Source organism: Gregarina niphandrodes (genome assembly GCF_000223845.1).
Source record: "Gregarina niphandrodes unplaced genomic scaffold scaffold00026, whole genome shotgun sequence".
Lineage (NCBI taxonomy): Eukaryota > Apicomplexa > Conoidasida > Eugregarinorida > Gregarinidae > Gregarina > Gregarina niphandrodes.
The window spans coordinates 99961-114587 of NW_011645795.1; the positions used below are offsets into that span (position 1 = coordinate 99961).

Below are 14627 nucleotides of genomic sequence, written 5' to 3' on the forward strand. Positions count from 1 at the left end.
AGCGGGTGACTGGAGGAGCCGAGGGGCGGGGGGTGGCGCGACGGCGGAGGTCGAAGTCGTCGGGGACGCGCGGCCACCGCCTGCAGGAGCTCGGCCGAGCCGCTTAGCGCTGCATAGTGTAGCACGCCCCAGCCAAGGTAGTCAGTCGTGGCCCAGAGTTCGTCCTGGCTTGGTAGTCGCGCCGCCCAGTGTATTGACAGGTAGTTCGCTGATCGGGTGACTGATCCACGTCGCGAGGATACGCGTTGCGAGGATACGCGTTGCGAGGATACGCGTTGCGAGGATACGCGTTGCGAGGATACGCGCTGCGAGGATATGCGCTGAGAGGACACCCGCTGCGAACTCTGACCTGCCGAGCTCCGACCGCCCGTGGCCGAACCCCGACCGACGGTGGCCGAGCCCAGGTTGTTATAGGGGCGAGCAGCCTTCAGCCGGTCGCTGCTGCCTTGGTCCGTGGCCGGGCGAAGCTGCGTCGCGTTTTGGCTTCGCGGGCGAGGCGTCGCCGTCGCCGCACCGTGTGGATAGGGGGACGCCATGGAGCTGCGCGGAGGAGTCGAGGCGCACGGCCGCCCCAGAGGGGGTCCCAGAGAGCGGCCTAGGGGGGGGGAACCGAGACCTAGACCAGAGGAGCCTTGGGGGGAGCCGGGGCCCGAGGAGCCCAGCGAGCGAGGGGGCGAGGGGGAACCTAGAGGGGGCGCCAAATCCGCGGTCGATCGCGAGCCATAGCTTGTCGGGCGCAACACGGAGGCCGCAGCCGAACTGCGACGGATAGCCTTCTTGTCTGTAGACTTAGTCGCCGTCTGGTTCAGTGAGCTGCGGGTCACACCCGGCGTAAGCCCGCAAGTAGTTCGGTCCAAGGCGCTCCGGTCTAAGGTGATCCGGTCTAAGGTCGTCCGGTCCAGTAGCGCTACGGCGGCGGGCGACCGGGGGGAGGGCGAGCGCAGAGAAGCACGCGCGTGCGCAGAGGTGCGCGCGTCGAAAGGGTTGCTTGAGGAGGTTCTTCGGCGGAGGGCGCGCGGGTCGGATGAGCGTAGAGTGGGCGAGCGGGGATTTGCGCCCGGGGCAGAGCGGTTCAGAGTGGTCCTTCGCGCAGAAGAGTCGGCGCGGGCTGAAGGCTCCGCCACCTCCACCGTCGTCCCTCGGGAGTCCCGACCATTGCGCAGACCGCCCACGGGCAGCGGCGTCGCCGTCGAGAACGGAGAGGCCAATAACGGGGACACCAGGAGCGGCGTCGCCATGAGCGGGGTCGTCAAGACGGGCGTCGCCAACAGGGACGGCGGCGGAGAGGAGAACAGTGACGGAGACGACGGCCGTCGAGAACCGCCGCCTGACCGAGGCCGCTGCTCCGCCGTTGCTCCCTTCCCGAACTCCGCCGACGAACTCACCAGCGGCGAGGCGCTCCGCGGGGACTGTCTCCGAGTGATGTGTCCAATAGATCTCCGTCGCCGCCGGCCGTCCACTACTTGACTGTCCAACACCTTCTGGGCTGCGGCCTCTCGCTGCAACAACGCCAACCGGTCGTGCCAAGCCTTGACCAGCAGAAGCTGCCCGCACTGCAAAGCCCACAGGTAGGGATGGGACCCTATTCTGGATGCCCTCATGTAGATTATCCACCACACGCGATGCCGGATACTGGCTTCACCCGACATTTTCATCTCACCCATCTTTTAACAATATTGCCCTTCTCTCCCATACCCCAAACTGCGCCACTCCCCGTACTCGCTGCGAATTCTGCGCCATGCAGATTTGTGCGACAACCCTGCACACGTGTGTGTGCACACGCGCGCGCGCAAATGGAGATTCAAATTTGAGCCACTGGCTAGCCGGGGGCACGATAGCAGTTGCTGGACCGGGGCACGACAACAGGTGAGGCAATTAGCTGGTGCCAAGTTCAACAGGGTGCACAGCCACGGTGCAGGAGGTCAATCGTTCGTCACGGACGCCAAATAATAATGGACGGAAAATCGTTTTCTTCGCCTCTCTTGCGATCTGTTCGCAAGGATTCCAATCTGAGCTTGAAGGACCTGAAACCAGACAGGGAGAGAGATCTGATAGCTAGGACATCAGCAACTAGAGACGGCCATGAGGCACTAGCACCGGACTTTTGTCCGGATGTACCCCCACTATTCTTGGACACGGGTGGACCGTCCAGTATAGCTAGCAGCAGTGAGGCTGGTGACAGCGACTTTCCGTATGCCATAAAGAGTCCTTTTCTGATGCGCGCCAGGCGGATATCGATGGATTCTGACACGTCGAACACGACGCCTCAGCTGTCCAACACTCCGTTGGGCCATGGATCTCTGGGCAGTACGCCCGGAGTGACCAAGAAGTCGTTTGTTACCCCTGCTGTCTTTCCGCAAGTGGAAAAGCGAAGCAAATCGCTTCCCATGTTCCCTGGCGTGATCCTACCAGCAGCGTCAGGGAAGATGAACCCCCAGACGTCGATCACCATTATCGGTACAGAAAACAGAAGCGCCACCAAATGCGATGGCAGCCCCCCTGCGGGGAACTACGGTCGTCATGAGGATCAGGTCATGGCATCTCAGGACCAGATGTCGGACCTGGTGATGGCGTCTCAGACCTCTCATGGCCAGAGGTCTTATGACCATGGTGACCGGACATCTCCCGTCCGGACGTCAATAATTCACGACGGGGAAATTCGAGAACAAAAGTCCATACCGGATGACGTAATGCCTGGGATGGAGACGGATGCCGTTCCCGGCGTCTTTGAGCCAGAGTGGCTTAGAGAGCGACGGAAGAAGCGAATGTTAGACGAACAGGTGGAGGAGAGTATGGCACAGGTGCAGAAGGGTCGCCATCATTACCAGCAGCAAGGGGCCGCACCAACACAGGATTCAGCGACAATGGTTCCGGCGGGTCAGGACTTGCCGCCTCCCGAGCTCTTCGGATTGCCTGTGGAATTGAGTACTGTTTACATCAGCAACTTGGATGAGTCGGTGACCTCTCCTCAAAGTCTTTTGCAGGACCTGACTCAAAAGTCGGGATTGCCACGTATTAAGGACATAAGGATTCCAACCATTACGAAACCTGCTGGTGGCAAGACTGCAGAATCTAACAAGACCACGGCTAACGGCGCCATGGTGGACTTACAGGCTGCTGGGCAACCCGGTTCGCAGACTGTGTCGGGCAAGGGTTTTGCTTATATAGAATTCAATAACGCGCAGGACGCTCGCACGGCGGTGAAGATGCTGGCCGAAGTCAAGATCAACGGCCGCAAACTTCAGGTCCAACTTTCGCAACCCACGAAGCCGGTATACGAACCCACTGTACTCTACATTCCTAACCTGGACCCGGAGATCACAGAGGAAGCTATCCAGGCACTCATTGAAAATGAATATGCACAATACAAAAAAGATAACGCTGGTCGGAAGCGCTTGTCGCGACCGAACCCTGACCCCCGGAAGAGATCTAGAAACGAGGCTGAACAATCCGTCGACCAGGACCAGCCCGCCGTCCATATCAGTGACCCACTTGCTGCGGAGGCATCTGCTGCGGCGCCACCTGCTACGGAGCCACCGGACCCTGATGTTTTCGTGGATCAGCGCCAGTCAGATGGCAGTCCCGTGGACAGACTGGATGAAGGTCCTGATAAATACTGCGAGAAGGGACCTCAGTCCTGGAAGGTGGTCGGTGTGCGTATTATAGAGCCGCGGCCGGAGCTCGCAGAGGCGAGTCTGCCAGATGAGGAGGCGGCTCCTCGGCACGCGTATGTTGAGTTTCGTGACCGGGCCTCCGTGTTAGAGATTTTGCGGTGGCAGCAGGAGCGGTGTTTCTGCGTAGGCGACCGCGTAGTCGTGCTAGTGCCGAGTGTGCCCAAGAAGCGAACGGCCAGCAGCTACGCAAAGAACAAGAGAGAGAGACTCACTGTCGACCAGCGCATCAAGCGGACACTGTACGTATCTAATATCCCGGTGGGAATGAAGGAACCGAAGTTCAGGACGCTCTGCGAGGAGTGCGGCCCGATCCAGGAGCTTCTCATGCCGCATAAGGACGGAGTGAGTGTGGGCTGGGCCCTCGTGGAGTACCGAGACGCGATAAATGCAACGACCGCCAGCACCACCCTCTCGGGACGGAAATGCGGCCCGAAGTTCCTAAAGGTGAAGCAGAGCAAGAGTGCCATCACGAAGCAGAGACAGGGCGAGTCGCGAGAAGAGAGACATGTTGGCGGCCAGGCGGATGCAGGCAAGGCGAATGGAGCCAAGGCAGATGAAGCGACGGCGGCTGGAGAGAAGGTGGTTGGTCTTGGGCCTGGCTTGCGACGGAGAAGGCCGACCGAATTCCCAGAGTCGGGTGGTGAGTCGCGTATCTGTGGGTCGAATGACGAGTTCCGACGGATGCTAGGTTTGTAGTTTTTTTCAAAAGCCGTTCCTGATGATGCTGATGCCGATAAATATCACGTTTGGGGAGTAAGGAGAGGAGCTGGTAATGGACAGTTCTGGCAGGTTTGCAATCGCCTGGCGCGAGAAGGAGTATCGGATTGTGGGATCGTCCATAGTCTATTTCTGTTTGGTGGTGTTGATCCTGAGTTTACTCACTGCAGTTCTGCGGACGTTCCGAAGATCATTCACCAGAAAATGGCAGCAGCGCAATGACAATGTCTTGTCGTGCGCTCTGGTCAACACCGTCAGTTACTTGTTGGAAGCATTCATGGTAACCACTCACCTATCTGTATGGTCCTTGCGGATTGTTTGTTTGCTTGCGGGTCCTCTCGCTGTTCTGCGTCGGGTCTCTGTACGCTCTTCTTTTCATCCAGATGCTGGCCATGATGACTGGGAATTTGTACGTCATTCTTACCGTCAGTCTTGGTTATAGTGCCGGAAACATGTTTTCCGTACTTCTGGTCAGCGATCCGCTACCCCAGGACATTCTGGATGATACCTGTTGTTAAAGAACCAAGTCGGTACCCACGCGATAGCAGTCCCCGTTGGGTCCCCGCTGCTTGAACTGGGTGTAATCATGGTCCGTACTCAGACTATGCCGTAACAGCCGGTATCCTTCCCGAGATCCAGATTTCATGGGCACAGAATTGCCCCGTCCGCCCGCGTGCTGGTAACCGCAGGCCGGTTGGCCTAATGATATGGCCTGAGCGCAATGCTCCTGTGCTTCTTTGAAATCTCCTGTGTTTCTTCACAGCCACATTAACCCGTGCTCCTCGGCCCCTTCATCCCCGACTTTTTATGGTGCCGGAATGCCAGGAGCGAGCAAGACGAAGAAGATAGCTATCAGGAAAACCCGCGACGTACCCGGCCCAGAGCCCAGTCGGACAGCAGGGATAATGAATAAGGCTTCGCTCGACAGAAAGCGTGCGATGGCGGCCTTGCCGACGAGTATGCACAAGGCTCCGACCGATAAAGTAAAGGCAGAAATTGGCTGGAGACGCAGTGGCCAAGCAGAGACTAAGGGGGCAGCCCTCAAAGGAGTAGATGTGGGGGAGGCATTGGGGGAAGTGCGGATAATTCCACTGCCCCATGGTGTGTCTGGTGATGATGCCGAAATATTGCTGTTGGTCAAAGAACCTCGCATGAATTGGCTGAATGTATTCAAGCACCGTCGCCTGGGTCCCGAGGATTGTCTTGCCGCAACCACAACCACAACCACGACCGACGGGCATTTCAGTGTGTTCGATAAGACCAAGTTGAAAGGAGCCAAGGAAAAGGTAAAGGGCGCTAAAATCGTTGTCTTTGACCCCCGGGTTCCTGAGCTGGTCGCTTTTGTCTCCAAGTACTGCTCCCGAATGCTCCAGTTCACCCATCAGCATGACACAAGGCCAGCCGATCTCGACCCATTCCTCCAGGCCTTTCGAAAGCAGACGTGTGTCCGAATCGGGGGGCGTGGGTCAAGCAACTCGGTAACTCATGCCACTATTGGCAACGTCTGCATGACGTCGAGTCAAATCCAGGACAATGCGCGAGCGCTCGTCAAACAACTGGAAGCATCTCCCGATATCACGATTCAGTTTGTCATCGTCGAGACAGCAAGCGGCGAAAGGAATGTCGTGTATGACTGCACCTGAACCTTCGTCCATGTCCACACCTTTGCGCGCCTACGTGAGCACACACGTGCGTGCGGACTTAGTGATTTTCAAGCAGGTGCTCCGGTATATCGCTTATCTCTCCCATGCAAATGAAGAAAGGATTGAGCAGGTCTGGCTTGCCGTACTCAAGCTCTTTCCGCAGCATTTTTTGGTTGCTGTTCAGTTGGTACATGTGACCACCAGCCGCAAGCAGGACTGCATGAGCAGCGCAGGTATCCCACTCGCAGCAGGGGACGAGCCTGGGATACACGTGGACCTGACCCGCAGCGACTTGTAGAATCTTCAAACTGGACCCTGATTTCACCAGATTCGGTTCGTGAAACGTAGCAAGTATTGCATTTGTCAGCACGCTACCGTGAGAACGGCTAGCCATGACGGTTAAGCCACGGTCAGACCACTTAGCACTTGCTACATGGACCCTTTCGGCAAAGTTGGCCACAATATGTTCGACCTCGATGTGTTCAGTCGCCAATTTCGCGGAAGTCGCTTCCATGTTGATTACCGCGTTGCGTTTCATTGCCTCGTTCAAATTGAGTCTATAGGCACCGTATACGGTTCCTCCGAAATAGCAGTGACCTGTTACGGGTACGATGACAACTCCAGCAATCGGTTGTCCATTTTGGCAAAGACCAATGTTGACAGTGAACTGCCCATTTTTTTGGATGAATTCTTTCGTTCCGTCCAGGGGGTCTACGAGCCAGTGGCACTCCTCACGCTTCAGTGATTCGTAGGCGGTCCGATCTTGGTCTTCTTCGCTCACGATAGGGATGCTGGGCCAGTTTTTTTGGAGGCCAGCGACAATGAGTTCGTGAGCCGCTTTGTCGGCGTCCGTCAGCGGCGAGGCATCGTCTTTCAACTGCACTCCGTAATCGCCACAGTCGTAAATAGCGAGGATTGCTTGACTGGCCTGGTGAGCAATCGCAATAAGTCGATAGTACGAGGCATCGTTTTGGACGAAGGATAAGCACACAGGAGCAGGCGTGGTCAGAGTCATTGTATAAAAAAAGAACCGTCTTCGCATAAGACAGGCGTGTCAAACGGTTCGGGATTTAGCGGAAGCCACTAGAGGACGACTAATGGTAACATCGTAGCGACAAGTGATTGTACCGCAGCGACCGGTGGCAGATCGTTGCGACGAGTGAGTGAGGGACGAGTGAGCTAGGGGCTAGTGAGGCCACGACATTAAAGTCGCATGGTGTGTCTGAGCAGGTCTCCAACCATCTTGTCGCTGACGGTGTTGACTTCGTATCTTGGCGGCGTGTGGCCGGTTGTGGACCAATTACGGTTCTTCTGAGTGGCGGCGCTTGGGCCTCTTCTGCATTCAATGATCGATTCCAGGATGGGGTACCAGGAGTCCGCCCCTTCGGGGCTATCAAATTTCACAGCCTTAGACTGCGTTGGCCCTCCTCGGTCTGTGATCCGCAAATAGACGTAGACGCCTTCTTTGGACAACGTCCAACCACAAGAAATACACAAGGTCATGTAACTCGGCTTCGGTCGCTGACTCAGGAACACCAAGCAAGGTGGGCGACTATCCAATATGAAGCAACTACACTCGAGTCCCTCGCCCACCCACTTGGACGATCTCTCGTCAAAATTATATAGAGTGACATGCTCACGCTACAACGCAAAAATCGCTACCCTTTCGCCGTGCCGCTTACTCTATCTAACACGCCGGAGGCGCTCATGTCCCCCGTTGACGACTTCAGCAACCTATCTTCCATCAACGACTTCATCAATCTATCTTCCATCAATGAACCTGCAACAAACATAGTGTTTTGCTACCACCAGCCGGGTGACTGTTTGTTCGGTGACGGGACTGGCTCCATGCAGCCAAGCTCGACCGCACGTAGCCGAGCCCGCTGCATGTAGCCAACTGTGAAGCATAGCCCGCTCAACAAAATATGTGATGCGCCTACCCCTTATACCTTTGCTCATCTTTTCTCCCAAAAAATAAAGTGATGACTGCCGATGCAATCGCGGTAAGGCACTGCACATCACCAACTCAGCCGGGACCAGCTGTGGTTCCGACATAACTATCCCTCCGTGGTGTGATCGCCGAATACGTGTCTTGAAGGAATCGCCACATTACCTGAATGCGAAGCCGGCTACCTCGATAATAGTTGGAACGGCAGTGGATAAAACGGCGGAGGCCGCCAAAGAGGAAGCTGACGCAGAACTCGAAGCTGGTGAAGGGGGTGAAGCTAGCGAGAGGGCAAAGTCCAACAAACCGCTTGACAGCTGCGGTCAGAAGACAGAAGAACCTGAGGGTGAGATCGCAACCAATTTTGAGCCGACCGGCGAATCTCGAGAAGGAGCCGAATCTCGAGAAGCAGGGGAACCCCGAGACGCGGCACTTCTTCGGGACACGCCCTTGGAGACCGCGCCTGACGTTGGGATGATAGCTGCGGACGAGGAAATGCGCGACGGACGTGCCTTGTTTGAATCTGAGAAGTACGCGGACGCACTGAAGGCGTGGACAAGTCGACTCCGATCGATCCAGTACGTGCTCGACAAGCACAAAGAAGGCGAGCCGTACAAGGGCATCGCGGAGTTCGAGGAAATGGCTCTCAAAACGTGCAGCAACATCGCCCTATGCAACATCAAATTGCGCAGATGGGGAGACGCTGTCACCTTTTGCGATCGCGTGCTCGAACTGGACCCCCGAAACGAAAAAGCGCTTTATCGGAAAGCGAAGTCTCTAGTAAACCTCGACCCTACCTCTCACCATCTAACCTTGCGCCACCAACCCTCGATAACCACCCGTTTTTTCGTCAGTTCGAGATGGCCAAATTGACGGAAGCGTACAAAGCTTTGGCCACGTTCCGGAGTGCGGATCCCGCCGTCATTCAGTTGACTAAGGAGGTGAATGAGGCGATACAGAGGACCAGGTTGATGCAAAAGAAAATGGTAGGGCGCACTCTTAACCGACCGGCAGCGGTAGGGGTGGTCATCTTCCTTCGACTTGTTGTTCACAGTCTACCTGCTTATTGTCAAGTTTCGTAGATGCAAAAGATTCTGGAGGAGTCCAGGATTGAGAATTCTCCGTACAAGGTTATCCGTCTGCACCTGGAGACGGCGTATTTGTGGCTGAAGGCGCTGTTCCTGTGGCTCTTTCAGGACCTGCATGGCTGGATGCTTAGACGTAAGGTGGTTAGTTAGGAAAGCAATCTTCGGAAGGTAGTCAGTTATGAAGGTGGTGCGTTGGGAAGATGGTCAGTTATGAAGGTGAAGGCGCAATGAAGAAAGGCCAGTGTGTGAAGGAGACAGTGAAGGAGTTAATGGAGGAGTCAATGGAGGGGTTCGATGACGAGTTTTTGGTCGCCGGTGTGGAGTTTAGAGGCGAGGCCGTCTCCGTCAAGGACGACGACAACGCGGCCAGTGGAGAAATCTCCATCCTGTTCTGCGCGTCTCCAGGCTTCTCCAATGGCGCCGCAGATGATGCCGACGAGAACGAGGGAGGCGGACTGTTTGGCGGCCGCGTCCTTTCCGGGAACGCTACGGATAATAACGAGGACCTCACGTTTAACCATCTCGTTCAAGGCGCTACGAGCGGATGCGCGAAGGTCCGCAAGACTGAGGGAAGGGGGTTTGGAAAAGGGCACGTTGTCAGGCACATTCTCGAGGAAGTCGATCCACATGTCCGATTCTCGCTTCCAGTCGCGCACGTCCAACTCCGCGGTTTGGTCAGGGAGGAAGTCCAGCATCAACTGAATTGCCGACGCAGGTGTATTCAACTGAAACGCAACGTATTGACAACAAGCTACATGACATTGGGGGATAACATATTCACGGCTACTGCACAGCAAAGACTTACCTGACAAGAAAATAGCCAAGATGCCACCATCTGCGTCGATGGCCGAATGATGTCTGCTATGTCACTCTTCTTCAGGTCCGCCGAAAGCTGGTCGAGGGGAGGCAGCTGCTTATTGCTCTTTAGTAACAGCTCGCGAATCTCATGCAGGTTTTTTTCCATGGCGTCCATACGCTGCTGCACTTTGAAAACATCTGAACATACACTTGGGCGGTTTGAGAAAGCAAGGGGGCAGGCATGGTCGAGCCAGCATAAAAAGCGCAGCTTTCAGACATGGTGGTCGGTTGTTGGCAGTTCAGATAATGGTCCGGGAGCCCAAACAATCGTCCTGCGGTCCTACCTCTGTTCGTAGCGTGGAGCCTCTCATTCAGAGTTTTGACCACTCCCAACAAAGGATCGTACTTCGAAACTAGGAACGTCTGTAACTCTGCCGAGTACGGGGATGGGTTAGACGGGGTTTGCGCCATGGAGCACACGCGTGTGCTCCGTCTCTGGACACCTTAACGAGGCGCCTTGATGAGGGGGTGGCGTCTTCGTAAGGGTGAGGTCTTCATATAAAAAGTTTTGAGGGTTGGCCCATGTCGTGGGACGGCTGTGCGGCAATCGCCCTTCGGGCGGATGATGTCGTAAAGATATGCCGAGTCAACCCAGCGGACGGAGCGGCAGAGTTGGATGGCGCGCAAATCATTGGCAACGTTTCCTCCCACGCGATTTGGAACAGTGACTCAACTATATTTGCAGTTAACCAAAACGAAAGGGTGCGAGTCTATAAAGTAAGAACTACGTTTACTCTCAGATGTTTCTCCCAGCCCATTATCTTTGTTCCCCACTTGAGCTAGTCACGCCGTTGGTCACTGCCAGTCTTGTCCGTCCTGCCCTGGTCTGTCTTACCGTGTTCTATGTCGCGTTAGATTTTTCCTGAATCCGGTTCTATAAGCGAGATTGAGCTCGAAGATAAAGACGTTCGTAATTGGACCATCAAATGGATTGGTATATCTCCCAAAGGCACCTTTCTGGTTGTGTGCTACGAGCTACCCCCAAACAACGGTAATTCTTGCGCCTTTGAGCCCCCTTCGTTTTTGAGCATCCCATGCTGCCCCCTCTCCCCTCCCGGCCCCTCCCCCCTCCCGGGCACTCCGCACCCGTCCGCTTGAGCCCTTTGCTCTATGGTTCACGGACCCACTATATTCACCACTCCGGTATTTGGTCTTGATAGATGGCCCTAACCTCTACGTTTGGAATGTTAACACGCGCGATCTGGTGTACTGCGGCAGGCATCCGAACTTGGAGAGCAACCATTTCGTTTGGCGCGACGACGAGAAGTACCGTAGTGTGTTGTTGAACGGTCATGTGTTCTTTTACGAGGGTATGAGTAGCAAGGAGTTCTTTTCGTGTGCAATTCAGTCGCAGGAGGCGACGGTGCAGTTTGCGCCGGAGCACGTGTGCGGTCAGGACCTGTTGACGTTTGTGTTTCGTCCGGCAGACGCTAAGGTGCCTGGCGTGCTCAATATGGTATTCAAAAGAAATGCCGAGACAGATTGCAAAATAGTTCGCTGCGAGGTTCCCAACGTAGACGGATTGGAATGCACCTTTTCGCCGTCAGGTCGACACGTTTTGTTGCTCACTTCAGCCCAGATCGACTCGCTGGGCGAAAACTACGGAAGCATCGGAGACTTGTGGCTAACCTGTTGTCAAAATCTGATCCACGGCATTTGCACCGGTGACTGGCAGAACACCACCGCCACAGCAGGAACCGACTCATGTCGACGGGCAACCCTCCAAAACGTGCCCGAGAAGGCCGGTACCTTAGATAAGGCCGGTACCTTAGATAAGGCCGGTACCTTAGATAAGGCCGGTACCTTAGATAAGGCCGGTATCTTAGATAAGGCAGGTACCTTAGATAAGGCAGGTACCTTGGATGACAAGGCTGGTCCCCCGGAAAAAACTGGTTTGTCGCCGGAGTCTACACCCGTCAAGACCACCTCAGCGGGTACGGAGCCGCCAGGCGCCGTAGTCCTGGCCGACCTCGTGACCAAAGTCAACAAGAAGATGGTCCAGGACGCGGCCTGGTCACCGACGGCCGAAGAGTTCGTTGTGATCGAGGGTAAGAGCCCTAGTGAGTGCTATTTGAAGTCGGCTGACGGAAGGGCTTCCACAGAAATCACGCGCGGCTACAAGAACACCATCCGCTGGGCCCCTGGCGGCGACATGCTCGCCCTCGGCGGCTTCGGCAATCTCGCCGGCGACCTGGCCTTCTACTGGCGCACACGGCCGGCCTCGCAACTCACAGCCGCCACGATGAGCGGGACTGCTTTTCAGGTGGGAACTGTCTCGCCCGACGAGGCTATTGCTACTGCTCGTTCGGACGCCCTGGCCGCGCCGTTTGAGTTGGTGCATGAGTGGCGTGTGGCATGTACGGTGCGTTGCGAGTGGAGTCCGTGCGGTCGGTACTTCTTCACGGCGAGTTTGTGGCCACGGATGCGCGTGGACAACGCTGTGCGTGTGTGGAGGCGTGACGGCGCGTTGTTGGTGGAGCACGGCGCAGAGGCGTTGCATGACGTGCAGTGGTTGGCGGCGTTCCCACCCGGACAGGTCCCGGCGTTGCCGAGGCCGACGCGTGCGGCTCAAGCCGCGCAGACAGGAGTCTTCCGGCCGCGGAATCAGAGCGGTAGTTCCGATCTTGCGCTCATCCAGAAGTACATGAGCGGCCTGCTCCGTCTCGAGGAACTCCCTGAAGAGGTGCAGGCGCGCCTCAAGTCTCAACGCACCCGAGGCAAGGGCAACTCTAAAACACCCGACCAACTCAAGTCCTCCTGGCGCAACCGCCAGGAGCCACCCAGTAACCCGTCCGGCGCCAATACTGAGTCCGAGGCCACGCCCTCCGAGCCTTCCGCTGCCCGCAAGAATGCAAAAAAGAAACGAGATCTCGCCGACGAAACTAACAGAAAGCAGACTGACCGACTCAGCGACCGACGCAACGAACCAGATGCCCGGAACGCAACCGCACAATCCAAACGACTAGCGAACGCCCGAACAGCAGCAGACAGTTCCGAGTCCATGCCCGGACCGAGCGACCTAGGCCAGGACGCAGCGGTCCCCTGTCTGGATGCAGCTGTCGTTGGCCGTAATGGAGCAGCGGCTCTGGGCCGAGAAGGAGCTGCGATTTTGGGCCGCGGAGCAGCGGTCTTGGGCCGAGATGGGGTCTTGAGTCGAGACGGACCGATCGTGAGTCGAGATGGAGCGGTCTTGGGCCGAGATGGAGCGGTCTTGGGCCGAGATGGAGCGGTCTTGGGCCGAGATGGAGCGGTGTTGGGCCGCGACATGGTGGGTCGAGACGCGACGGGCATGAGCGGGATGGGTCTGGAGGTATTGGGGCGGTCACCAGCGGCTGCGGCGGAAGCGTATCCGCGGCTACCAGACGCGACGGAGCGGAGTGGGCGACCGGTGGGTCAAGTGGAAGACAAGATCTTGTCTTTGTTGCAGCAGGTGTTGCCTGCTAGTGCCACTGTGCACATTGAGAACCGGAATTATATGGGGCCTCGGGGCGAGGGAGCGCAGGGCCGCGCAGTTGGACGGTTGGATACGCGCGGTTACGGGGAAGGGCGGTCGGCTCAGGACGTCTACCGTATGCGGCCGCCACCGCCTCCGCCGCGAGAGGAGAAGTGGCTGTACGTCGATCCCGGTGGCCAGATCCAGGGCCCCTTCAGTCGCAAACAGATGAAGGTCTGGTGGGATCGAGGTTACTTCCCGCACACGCTCCGTGTCAAACAGGAACGCGACTACGACTTCCAACCCCTCACTGCCCACTTCCCCAACGTGGCCAAGGCCTTCAGCGACTGATTTTTTGTCGGTGGGAAGAACGACCGAATGTATCATTGTATTGAGGTGAGCAGCCTGTCTAGCAACACCTTCCTTCTTGTGCTCGGACGCCGGGGACGCCAGGGACGCCAGGGACGCTAGGGACGACCGGGCACTGGGGATGAGCGCACACTCGTGGGGGAGGGGTACCGATCAGAAGAGCTACTTCACGAATATGTGTGAGTACGAAGGCGTGCGTGGACTGAATGGATGCGCTGGATGAATTCTAGTGGATGTCCGTTGACTGGGGACACAGGGGCACACCGACAAGGTCGGTAGGGAGCGGCAAGGTCGGTAAAAACGACATGGTCGGTGGCGGTTGGTGAGTCCGCACATTTAGGCGAATCGTTTGCAAAGATGCGACAACGTCAAAGCAAGACAGGAGACGCGATGGGCAGAGTGGCGGACATGACGGAGAAGCGTTCGGTGCGTGCAGAGGCGAAGGGTGGCCCGCCTGAGCCAGACGCGGCCACATTAGCCAAGGTACGCGAGCGGTTGTGGCAGCAGCTTATGGAGCCGCTGGACGACAAGCGACAGTATACGGCAGCGGCTAAGATGTCCGCCGCTTTGTCTCCACCGGCACGACCGCGCCGAGACTACTCTCCGACGGAGTCTTCGGACAGTTCGCGGACCGCGCACTTCAGTCCCACACCCCCTCCGGTGGGCACCAAACGCCCGTGGCGACGCTTCGTGGAGTCCAGGCCGAGAGAGTCGGCACCCAAACCAGTGGTGACAACGGCCAAGCCGGTGGTGGCAGCGGCCGTGGCGGCCAAGCCGGTTGTGGCAGCGGCCGTGGCGGTCAAGCCGGTGGTGCCAGCGGCCGTGGCGGCCAAGCCGGTTGTGGCAGCGGCCGTGGCGGCCAAGCCGGTGGTGGCCGTGGAAGCCAGGCCGAGCGCTTGG

General features: G+C 57.1%; 8 protein-coding genes across 8 annotated transcripts; 4 read left to right on the forward strand and 4 right to left on the reverse strand.

Moving 5' to 3' along the window:
* Positions 1-1664, reverse strand: GNI_113840 (hypothetical protein; the record flags this gene model as incomplete). Its single annotated transcript, XM_011133295.1, has 1 exon — positions 1-1664. A coding segment is annotated over one exon (1664 nt), but the record flags the coding sequence as incomplete, so codon positions are not given.
* A 723-nt stretch (positions 1665-2387) lies between these two features.
* On the forward strand, positions 2388-4370 carry GNI_113850 (RNA recognition motif protein; the record flags this gene model as incomplete). Its single annotated transcript, XM_011133296.1, has 1 exon — positions 2388-4370. One exon carries the CDS (start codon positions 2388-2390, stop codon positions 4368-4370), a length of 1983 nt encoding a protein of 660 aa, XP_011131598.1.
* An 839-nt stretch (positions 4371-5209) lies between these two features.
* Positions 5210-6034, forward strand: GNI_113860 (ribosomal L1p/L10e family protein; the record flags this gene model as incomplete). Its single annotated transcript, XM_011133297.1, has 1 exon — positions 5210-6034. One exon carries the CDS (start codon positions 5210-5212, stop codon positions 6032-6034), a length of 825 nt encoding a protein of 274 aa, XP_011131599.1.
* Positions 6035-6092: 58 nt separating this feature from the next.
* On the reverse strand, positions 6093-7049 carry GNI_113870 (3'(2'),5'-bisphosphate nucleotidase; the record flags this gene model as incomplete). The annotated part of the gene is made up of 1 exon (XM_011133298.1): positions 6093-7049. One exon carries the CDS (start codon positions 7047-7049, stop codon positions 6093-6095), a length of 957 nt encoding a protein of 318 aa, XP_011131600.1.
* Positions 7050-7237: 188 nt separating this feature from the next.
* On the reverse strand, positions 7238-7827 carry GNI_113880 (Dcp1-like decapping family protein; the record flags this gene model as incomplete). The annotated part of the gene is made up of 2 exons (XM_011133299.1): positions 7238-7675; positions 7717-7827. The coding sequence occupies 2 exons, from the start codon at positions 7825-7827 to the stop codon at positions 7238-7240; spliced, it is 549 nt and encodes a 182-aa protein (XP_011131601.1).
* A 189-nt stretch (positions 7828-8016) lies between these two features.
* GNI_113890 (tetratricopeptide repeat protein) lies at positions 8017-9217 on the forward strand (the record flags this gene model as incomplete). Its single annotated transcript, XM_011133300.1, has 4 exons — positions 8017-8037; positions 8160-8759; positions 8834-8965; positions 9062-9217. The coding sequence occupies 4 exons, from the start codon at positions 8017-8019 to the stop codon at positions 9215-9217; spliced, it is 909 nt and encodes a 302-aa protein (XP_011131602.1).
* A 128-nt stretch (positions 9218-9345) lies between these two features.
* Positions 9346-10336, reverse strand: GNI_113900 (putative apicomplexan specific coiled coil protein; the record flags this gene model as incomplete). Its single annotated transcript, XM_011133301.1, has 3 exons — positions 9346-9792; positions 9873-10063; positions 10210-10336. The coding sequence occupies 3 exons, from the start codon at positions 10334-10336 to the stop codon at positions 9346-9348; spliced, it is 765 nt and encodes a 254-aa protein (XP_011131603.1).
* A 111-nt stretch (positions 10337-10447) lies between these two features.
* GNI_113910 (eukaryotic translation initiation factor 2A) lies at positions 10448-13709 on the forward strand (the record flags this gene model as incomplete). The annotated part of the gene is made up of 3 exons (XM_011133302.1): positions 10448-10642; positions 10781-10916; positions 11086-13709. 3 exons carry the CDS (start codon positions 10448-10450, stop codon positions 13707-13709), a joined length of 2955 nt encoding a protein of 984 aa, XP_011131604.1.
* Positions 13710-14627: the final 918 nt, after the last annotated feature.